The sequence below is a fragment of the Pocillopora verrucosa genome, chromosome 11 (assembly GCF_036669915.1).
Source record: "Pocillopora verrucosa isolate sample1 chromosome 11, ASM3666991v2, whole genome shotgun sequence".
Classification (NCBI taxonomy): Eukaryota; Metazoa; Cnidaria; class Anthozoa; order Scleractinia; family Pocilloporidae; genus Pocillopora; species Pocillopora verrucosa.
Genome location: NC_089322.1, coordinates 19,446,714 through 19,457,280, shown reverse-complemented (window position 1 = coordinate 19,457,280; position 10,567 = coordinate 19,446,714). Strand labels below are relative to the sequence as shown.

The 10,567-nt window shown below is 37.9% G+C and overlaps 1 protein-coding gene across 2 annotated transcripts; it reads right to left on the bottom strand.

The window, feature by feature from the left end:
* On the bottom strand, nt 1-10,253 carry LOC131787330 (mRNA-decapping enzyme 1B). Of its 2 annotated transcripts, none has more exons than XM_066174531.1 (11): nt 10,115-10,253; nt 9,037-9,077; nt 8,404-8,531; nt 8,084-8,150; nt 7,459-7,543; nt 6,667-6,747; nt 6,206-6,566; nt 5,660-5,727; nt 5,152-5,247; nt 4,783-4,977; nt 1-3,835 (listed from the first exon to the last, which is right to left on the bottom strand). In XM_066174531.1, the coding sequence occupies exons 1-11, from the start codon at nt 10,244-10,246 to the stop codon at nt 3,764-3,766; spliced, it is 1,326 nt and encodes a 441-aa protein (XP_066030628.1). In that variant the 5' UTR covers nt 10,247-10,253; the 3' UTR covers nt 1-3,763. The 2 variants fall into 2 exon arrangements, with proteins under 2 accessions (XP_066030628.1, XP_066030629.1); XM_066174532.1 differs by having other exon boundaries at nt 7,465-7,543.
* Between the last annotated feature and the right edge of the window lie 314 nt (nt 10,254-10,567).

Genomic DNA, 10,567 nt, shown 5'->3' with positions numbered 1-10,567 from the left:
GTTCATGTCACTTCTTTTATTTTTGATAGTTAGGACACATCCGAGCATAGCTTAAAGATTAAGACACGTCCAAGTTAATAAATCATGACTCATCCAAGTTCAAATTTAAGTTGACATCTTAAATTACAGCGTATTCACGGGACAGAAACAGCTGCTACAATTCCCATACAGTTTCCAACTTGTTTCCTCTACAAAACAATTTTTTTCCTCTTCAACCAGGAAACATCATGACCCCAAGATAAACCTTTTCAGATAATCGTCGGATTCCGACGAACTCCCGTTCGATAGCTTGTCACTATAGTTTATTTTTGCCTATAAAACTAAAGTCAAACTTCTTTAAACAATATGCGTGACACTCTTTCGCCGAGAGCTAAGTCGAAACAATGTCACACAATCGTTTTCGTTCAATCACGGTGAAAAGAGCAGTGTTCAATGAATGGTTTGCGCCACATCCGGGTGCGGCGTGATACTCTGACGTAACCAATTGGATCAAACTATTTACTGCATCCAGAAAATCACGCTTAAAGCACGTGGAATCCGTCCACATTTCCCGCGCTAGACTGTCAGACTGTGGCTACCGTTTTCCAGCGCTTGTCAATTATTTTTCTTTTCTTCATTTTTTTTTTCTTCATATTCTTGAGCCTCAATCGCTCTCGATTTGAAGTTTTAGCCACTCGTTACAACACAACTCTTCATTCAAAACTTCTCTATCTTTGTAAATAAAGTAAGAGAGATAGTAAGTTTTGAGCTGGATAACGAAGTGGAGAAATGTTTTTTCGTCTAGTCACGAGTGTTGGACAAAGAAAAAATTCTAACTCCCCATAAGGAACTGAATCTCAGACCTTCGGATTCCGCGCTCCGATGCTCTACCACTGAGCCACAGAGACTCTATGGTGAGAGAGGCCAATTACGAAGTTGATTGTTCGGAGCGCGGAATCCGAAGGTTTGAGGTTCGATTCCTTATGGGGACATAGAATTTTTTCTTTGTCCGACGCTCGTGACAAGGCGACAAAGCATCTTTCTCTACTCTATCTCTATATCGTAAAATAGGTTTTGGTTATTTTTGGTGGTAAATAACACTTTCAAAAGAGTAAAGTAACCGATTGTCTCAAAAAACAAATTTCTTAGCCTTTGAAAGAAAAAACAAATCAAAACAAAATAGGTTCCTCTTCAAATCATACAAGGCCGAAGGAATAAGATACAAACGCTCTAAAAGTTGCTTGCGTCTTTAAAAAAAGAATACCAATGTATTCTATACACTCGTCTGAGTACAAAAGATTAAATTGAAATGTTTTCGATGTTAGATTAACCATTTTTGTTAAAACTAGCCTTAAATTGGCTAAGAACCGCAGGATAGAAACGTTTTCACTCTTGAGACTTACGCAAACGTTTAACATACATTGAAACTTATTGTGAACTGAAAACAAAAACACACAAATTAGATATTGTTGTTAAAAGTTCGCGTAAACCAAAAAATATATCCTAAGTAGCTTCTCGATACAAAGTTCAGTCCAGTTTTCATAAAAAAAAAAGATATCTCTATGAAAACTCGAGAGCAACTTTTAAAAATTAACAAGATGTATAAATTCGGATTCAATCTAACCATGTGTCTAATTCAACTATGTGTAAATTCTAAACGTACCTTGGATATCTACTAAAAAGAATATCAAGCTGACTGAGTCCTCCACACAGGCTGATTTCTTATTCAAACGTAATCAAGTTAAGCACCATTTTGAAAAATGCTATCATACTCTTTGTTAAAAGGGAATGCTAACATACACTGTTTGTGTAACAACTATTGTGCCACAGTGACAGACGGAGACTTACAGGATTGCGCTGCGCGTGCGCGTGAAGTACGATAGTACTTTTCGAAGTGGCCTTTTATTTAGCACGCTGTGTTCTCTAAGATCCCAGAAATTAAAAAATAGAAAATTATCCAATATCAATTATGCTCACGTGGGAAATCCATCCCTAATCGCTTTTCACCAAAATATTCATCACAAGCCGCATGTCACACTGCATTCGGGATAGAAGATACCTTGAATCTAGAAATAACTTTACAAGGATTACCGTTAGAATGACTCTCGTATGCAGGATCCAGTCTCTACCTTCATCGACTCCTGACACTGTTAAAGCCTAGAAACACTAGGGAAACACTGACTCGTTCAAATTGTCACGCAACATGTGACACCGCAAGTCGTTAGCTGCATTGCCAGGAGCGCATTTAACTTGTTACGCAAAAGCTGTCAGAGTCGCTATTTCAGCAGTTTTTTTGCATGATGTAGATCCAAGCGCAACTTTTGCAACAAATCTGTTAAACCTGAAGAAATGATCAATTTCGCTCAACCAGTCGAACACGCATTGGCAAATGCTCTTCGACTTTAAATGTAGCAATGTCGCGCGAGAAATTCCGCAACTACGTTCCTAAAATAAATTCAGCTTCACTATTCTTTGAAACAACCACAGCAATGGGCAATTCCTGCTACGGCATAACATACTCAACAAAAGCAATAAAGCTAATAGGCTATTTTACAGTTGTGTACTTAGTTGCCAAGCCTTTGATTTGGAGTGAGGCTGAAGTTGACCATGTTGTGATAGAGACCAGTATCTAGTTAGCATGATAATAAAGTAATTTGCATTTGAAAAGCAGCAAGGTTTGCGTCAGAACAAGGTCACCCTTAGCCTAATGTTAAAAAGGCTTGGCAACCAAGTACGCAAAAAATTGAGTGTCGAAAGTAATTCTGGGTTGCTTTGGTTTTGCTTTTCTTGCTCTATGATTTGTCCACAAAAAACGCACCACTTCATCAACCAATCAGATTCAAAACTAAACCCACTTGTGTCTTGGTTAACGCGTTTTCCCGCGCTTCAAGCGGTAGGCTTGTTTTTCCCTCGAGTCCCCATTGACTTATTGTGATACCTCACTTAACTGTGATTGGCCGAGGTGATTACTTTGGTTCTGTTTTTCGACACTCAATCGAAATGCGCTCTGAGACATATTAGCGTTACAATAAATACAATAATACCCAACACTCGACAAAAACATATCTAGTAAATAGACTTGGAGCTCCCCAAAAACAGGCATAAAACAAAAACAATCTAACAGTAAAACTACGAAGCAATTTGTTAAATGGGGGCTATGCGTCTTTCTGTGTACTGCATATTTCACCCTTTGACACTTAAGAGTGACTGGCATCTAGTTTCTCCTTACAACATCAGCCCTGAATCACACATTAATGTCACAAGAATAAAGTAAATGATCACTGACTAAAGAAGCTCTTGATTGTTAAAACAAATTCTCCCGGACAGAAACTTTTAAAATGTATCAAAAACAGTACGGAGAATATGCATACTGATGTTAGTACGAAAAGGGTTAAACATTTATTCCAAGTTTGTCATCTTTAGTCCCTTCATTCGTCTCCATAATTATTCCTTTTTGCTTGAGTTTCATGGTCAATAATTATTTCTCTATCACATAAAAGTACAACAAACATTAGCTAAAATTAAAGGAAAAATTTGTACATGCTAGAAAAACTTACTTTTGGATATCACGAGATACTCATAGCTTCCCAATCATCCTCACAATTTTTTACTATTGAATTATTTTCAATTGGATTTAAAACGTGTTAAACCTTGCCATCATATATCCTTCTTCACATAACCCTTCAGGTCGATATCTTCTACCTTTGGTGTCCCACTGCAAAAAGGAATCCAGGTTTTTGCCTGCTGATTGACAAAGGAATACCAATCGTGGAGACAGTTATGGCTACGTTGGTAATTTCTCCTGAAGACTTTTGAAGTATGCCTCGTGTATTTTGGCTACGAACTGCGAGTCATTCTAAGAAATAAAACAGTCGCAAAAGAAATTAATGAGCCATCCAAGTGGTTGTGCCATAAGTGTAACTGCCGCAAATAAAGGTTTTGGGCTTTTCATCATAGTGATGAACGATATTGAAGCAATTTCCAACTGAGCGTCAAAAGTAATCCGGGATTTCTTTGTTTTGCTTTACTTCGCTCTGTGATTGGTCCAGAAAACTCGCACCACTCTCTCAACCAATCAGATGCTAAACTAAAACCAATCATGAATCGGTCGCTTGCCTTTTCCCGCGCTTTAGGTAGTTTGGTTGGTTTTATTTAAAATTCTTATTGGCTCTAAATAGTACCTTCCTCTCCTCTGATCGGCCGTTGTGATTACTTTGGTTTTTGTTTTACGACGCTCAATCGAAAGGCGCTCTTGTCGCGAACAAGGGAAAGAGCAGAGCTTTGAGTCCACCATTTGAAATGGAGCTCCAGACCTTTGGATTCCGCGCTCCGACACTCTAATCCAAAGGGAATTCTTAGGTGAGCTAGGCTATTAGAAGGTTTCAAATGTGACACGCATCCTGTATGGAAACCAATCTCCCGCCTAGTTCCAGTCCACGCGGCTTTCCTCAAATAGTTTGACCTTCACGCGGGTTATGAACAGGTGTTCGCTCAAGTTCAAAAGTGATCATAAGTAACGTTACGTTCTTAATACTGTTTCGCCGTATTCTCAGATCGTCAGGAAATTGTCCACTTTCATCGTTTGTCTCTTATTTCCTGTGCTATTCCTATGTTATTTCAAATGTTGTAATAGAAATCACTGGCAATGACATGTATAGTTAAGAGTTCGAGTCGTCCAGAATTGAACTCCTTTACGTCCTAAAATTCCTGCTGTTGCGTTGGTTATATCCTGCATACTGCTGGGATTAGCAATATCGAGAGCGTTGTGCGTGTAAAAAGTGTTAGAAAAATGATGAAACATACCTTTAATAAATATGTCAGCGCTTGAACTAGCTGTTCTTGTGTTAGAGGAGCGATGTCCATTTTTGGAGGCTGTTTGGGCTGAGGTGGTGTTGGTGTTTGAACAGTCACTTTCCCTGAGGTTTTGAACGCTAATGGAGACATAAGTGATGCTGCTGTGGCACCCCCTTGGTCCAGCTGTGGCTTCTGAGGAGAGTCCTAGCACAGACAAGAAAGAGTATACTGTTTATACTATAACTTGCTCTGACAGTGGGTAAGATGCAGCAAATCCTCTAAATCGATAGGCTACACGAGTGAGCAAGATGGGTCAAGCGTGCCTGGATAAGATTAAAGGAAAAAACCGAACAAACAAACAGAGGATTACTGGCACACCTTTGCTTGAGACGCCATTATTGTCTGTGGAGGAACTGTGGGTGTTGCAGATGCCATGGCCAGGCTTTTTGTTTCCACCTTCTCATTCTGAAATAACTACCGTGAAACAGAAAACACAAAACATTAATTTCCTCAGCATTTTGATAATTCATTCATTTACGACTGTAGAGTGTGCATCAAGCATCAGGGATCGAAGAACAGCACATTTCCAAGTATTCAAAGTTCAGATATCTGGTACCGACGAGAGCGACTTCGTACTTAGCCTCGTTCTCGTGCCTAAATTTCGTCACCAGATCTCTGAACTGTGAGAACTTTTTGTAAATGGGCGAATCTCTGGCTACCTTGCAGAATTCTCCCTCAAAATTTCAATGGCTGGAGCTAAGTAATTCAGATGCATTGAATATGTTCCGTATATTTTACACTTTAATTCGCATTTCCTAATTTTAAACCTTAAGATCAAATCTTGTGAAAAAATCCTTATTTTGTAAACTGACAAAACTTGTTGTACCTTTCTTTGTGCACCTGCTTTTCCTTGTTCAGTAACTGCAGAGTCATCCTGACTTCTATTCATGGATCCTGATACAATTAAAAAAAAAAACACTTGTGCCAACTCTAGCTTCTCTTCTTTTGGAATTAAAACATTGCCGTTAGGAATACTAGCGAAAAATTCCTTTTTTTTTATTGCGGGAAATCATATCGGTAAAAACGCTCTCCTCAACCTTTGATTACCCCCTTTCGAAGTTTGATGGAACCTTGTGATAATTTGCAATTAAATGTACTTTAACATTTCCCACAAGATATATTAATTAATCTGCTGATTTTAGTTTACTTTTATGGAAATAATTTACAATAAAAGCTCACTTAATCTAGCAGTTTCTTGAATACAATTTTCCACTGTTTACAGGTACTTCCCTGATAGTCAACTCAAAAGATCCCTCAAAGACATTACTGGGCCTACTGAATTGGTTTTGCACACGGTAAATTCCTTAAAAACGATGTGAAAATCGGTGAAAATATGTAATTCTGCATCATGCTATGGCACCTTGCACCTCACCTGAAATTACTGGAGCCTTCACATCTGACAGAGGGATACTCTTCACTTTCAGTTTCTTCTTACTTGTCTGTCCCTCCCTTGCTGGTGATACACCATTCTGTTGCCCCTCCCCTTTGGATGGTCCTTTCCCCACAGGGGACAGTGTCAAATTTCCTAACAGGTAGGGGACAGGGGTAGAGTGTGCTCTTTGCTTCTTTGGCTGTGTGTCCTGAGTTTGCAATATTTTTTGAAACTGTTCCAGTGGTTGTTGGTTTTGTTGGAGGAATCGCTGTTGATGTTCTCTTTGCTCAGAAGGTATCTGTGGTCTTGGGGCTGCGTTTACTACCTGAGTAGCTGCTGCACTTGCACCGCTTGCCTTGGACTAAAATGTAATGGATATTTTTGGGAGACGTTACATGGTAATCACTTCTGGGAGTTGAGGGGTTAAATATGACCATTTGAAGCATAGCTGTTAAATATACCTGATTATTGTATTTCTCCTGGGCCTTGGCAAATAACTGCATGATATCAACTTTTTCCTCTGTGGTATTGCTTGGACTTTCCTTAAAAAAAAAAAAAAAAGAAGGATTTAATTCTCAGCAATGGGTCTGTAATTGGAAGAGGGGAACTACTAGTAAGGACAGTCTAGGGAGACCTTTACTAAAAGGCCATAGCTGGGGGGGAAAGGGGGGTCCTATATGCCCATGACCCCCTTTGTAAGCCTTCTTTTAAGTAAAACATGCCATGGATGTTGACATGACAATCTAGTGAGTACCTTCTGTTTAACACAGTGTGACCCCCTCCCCCCCCCTTTGAAAAATCCTAGCTTCACCCCTGTACTGTATATGTAATAAAGAATATAAAACATAGGCCATCAATTTAGGACTGTAACCAATTACACATGTTATGGCTGAGCTCACTTTACGTAATAGGTGAAAATTTTGATAACTACAGGGGTATCAGAAAAAGCCTGTTACTAGCAGCATACTGCGGCCTCTAAGACCTCTTACTGCTGTTTAGCCTACAAGTACCTGGTTCTGATATTTAGGTTTTGCCTTATGGTCCCTTTCCAGGCACACCTACCAATTACACCAGCAGCAGCCACTTGTGGAAAATGTTATTGAAACCACAGTTGCTATCACATAATTTTCCCTTAGGAAAATATTTCACTGCTACAGCTGATATCTACAATGTAACAGCTGCTTCAAAACTTAGTGACAGCCCTTTAGATACAAATGATGTGAAATATGGGAGTTTTTAAGTTAACAACGTACCTGTACCTTTGGCTTCTCTTGAGCATATGATGGTTTGGGTGAGGTGACTGTGGCACTTCCTAATGCATTTTTCTGGGAACTGATCCTAGAATAACAAAAAAATATAATTAAATCTTAGCTTGCAAATACATGCTCAGTTTTTTTCTGTATAGCTACAGTCCTGCTTAGCTACAGTACAAATATTCTGGCACCCTATCTGATTCATGGTAGAAAATTTATTGTTTAATACATGGCATTCACCTACAGCTGTAATTTTGACAAAAGATGTTTCTTTGTTTTATCACAAGCATGGGAACAAGAAAAATTCTGAGTCCCACATGTGAGACTCAGCACACAAAAAATTGTAAGTTGGTGAAGAGGAAGTATTAGTGCTAAGAAGTATAAAATATACATTTCTTTTAGCCCTTAAACCCTTAGAGTGACTGTAATCTAATATCTCCTTACAATATCAGCCCTAAATCAAACATTAAGGTCATGAGAATAAGGGAAATGATCAACAACTAAAGAACTCTTGATTGTTAAACAAATTCTCCTTTTCAGACCCTTAGGAAATGTATAAAGAACAGTATGGAGAATACGCATACTGATGTTAGAAGGTAAAGGGTTAAAGTAACATGCAACTCACATAGTCAATAGGCTGGCCAGTCTTTTGCATTCCTCAACATCATAGAACCAAATACCAAATATCTCTTCTAAAAGATAAAGACAATTATTACTAAAATTAGTATTAATTTTGCCAGCTAAAATGTACTAAACATGTTTTAAGCCACACCCAGACCTCATTTTAATTCTTGCCAAATGGCTTCAGGACTATGATGACTCTGAGTCAGGCCCAAAACATATTTACTCCTGCAGAAATAAACTCATCTGTTTTATTAAAAGATTTCTGGAGCATACTTCACCTCTCCTTTTTTCAGAATGTCACAGTGCACATAGCATACTCACTTGCACTATTCCTGTACAGGAGGAATGGATCTTGAAGTTTAAACTCCATTGTGTTTGTTATTGGCTCCATCATATTTTTCATACTCAATCTATTCATAATAAAAAAGGCACTTGTTGGTGTAGCAGACCTGCAGGAATTAAATAAAAATAAGGTCAGTACCTGAAAAGCGTTTAACCTTGTAACTCCTTCAGTTGTAAGATCTGATTTTTTATTAATTCTCCTTACTATCTGCCCTAAATTCTTATGACATAAGTTTGGAGAAATTGGTGTTGGATTAACTGATTATCTCCTCATTGTTAATTCTCTTCATTCTCCTCACTTGTCTGCTTGATACTGTATTGAAATTGTAAGGAGAAATTCTGTGTTGGTCACTCACTCATGGGAGTTTAACCCTTTAAACCCAAAAAGTGACTGGCATCTAATTTCTCCCTAGAATATCACACCTGAATCCCACATTAACGTAATGAGAATAAAGGAAATGATCATCAACAAAAGAAACCTTTGATCAGTAAACAAATTCTCCTTGTCAGCACCTTAGGAAATGTATACAGAACAGTATGGAGAATATGCATACTGATGTTAGGGTGTAAAGGGTTTAGTATGGCTGACTCATGTAAACCAATTTTGCTCACCTATTATACACAAATAAGGCTCCTTCCACTTCCGTTTTCTCCTAAAATAAAGAAAACCATGATTGAATTCTGAACATCACAACAAGATAAAAAATACCTTGTCAAACCCCATGTTGAAACTCCTTGTCTTACCAACAAAAATAACTTCACTTGATCACCAAGGTTTGGGAAAATAACATGACAGATACCAAATAAATATTGCAAGATGGATTTGAATTTTTAGAAAGATTTAGAGAAATATTTTTTCACCACTTCAAAAAAGTAGTGAAACTGAAGAATACAGGTTTGGACAATGATGCAAACTAAACTTGAAGATTAAGGCTATCCGTATATTGAGGGATATATTCTCTACAACTGCAATACTGCTTAATTGTAACCTTCCCTATTTAGGAAATTTAAAGTTTAAGCATTAACTGATAACATTCCAAAATTTGGGTCAAATTCATCCTCAGTTTAATTTCCAGTTCCCTTTTTTTTTTTATTTCGGCTTTGTTATTGTACAAAAATGATTCTGGAACACAGGAGAATAAATTCAATCAAGGATAAAATCGGACCACAGCACATACCACTACATATCAATAACTATTATGAAGCTCGTGCACGAGAAGGGATGAAGGAAATAGTTAAATTTTGGAGTTAAATAACATCTTAATGTATGTTGTGTCGATATTAGATAACACCAGCCGCTAATAAAAGCAGTTAGCTACATGCATATATAAAAAAAATTCTTCTACAATGAATGCTTCATGACATTTTCCACAATCAATTAATTATCAAGCATTTATCACACGATATAACATGTAAATCTCGTCTTGTGCCGATGCATTGAAATCAACGTACGCAGATTTAGACAGTTGGCGATAATTTGCGGGATTACTCTTGTCATCTAAAACAAAGTCCATTTACTACGTGAAAATAAATCAACATTTCAAACTAAACATTTCATCAAAGATTCACTACCATAAATATTTACAAAACGAAGAACCACTGAGGAGGAAACGACGTCAAAAGTGAAAGAGGATATCGACATTTGAATGCACTACCGCATAGAGGGAAGTTATAATGAATTCTACCTTACCCAGGCTTGTGTATCACCGTTAAACTTGTAAAGTGCCACTTGTGATGCATTATCCAAGATATTCATGGCCCACTGATCGCTTTTCTTTATCGCTGTAAGGTTTAACGAATTCGCTACTCTCTCCGCCGCCATTTTGAAGTTTCTGGGTGAAACGTTGTGTAGAATGTCACCAAGTGAACATGATTCGCGTCAGTGCGCAACAGGTCATTGTTTAGTACTTGTGACTTATGGTTTATTTATCTCCGTTTCTCTATTTGAAGACTATTTCCATTCGCTCTGACGAGGCTAACGATCGAAACGTCAGCCTTTAAACTCTTTACGGTGGCCAATTTACGTTTTCAACAAAAAATTGTCTATTTTACTTTGGCAATATGCTATAGTATGGTTGGAAGAGTCCGGGATGAGTCGTACTAAGGACGAACTAATTTTGGCAAACCTTTGACATTATTTTTT

Bases quoted from the DNA above. Each gene is read 5' to 3' on its own strand.
- LOC131787330 (XM_066174531.1), bottom strand. From the start codon at position 10,246: ATGGCGGCGGAGAGAGTAGCGAATTCGTTAAACCTTACAGCGATAAAG. The intron at 6,748-7,458 runs GTACGTTGTTAA...TTTTTTTTTAAG, and splicing joins AAGAGAAGCCAAAGGTACAG to GAAAGTCCAAGCAATACCAC. The intron at 5,728-6,205 runs GTGAGGTGCAAG...TAATTGTATCAG, and splicing joins GAAGGCTCCAGTAATTTCAG to GATCCATGAATAGAAGTCAG.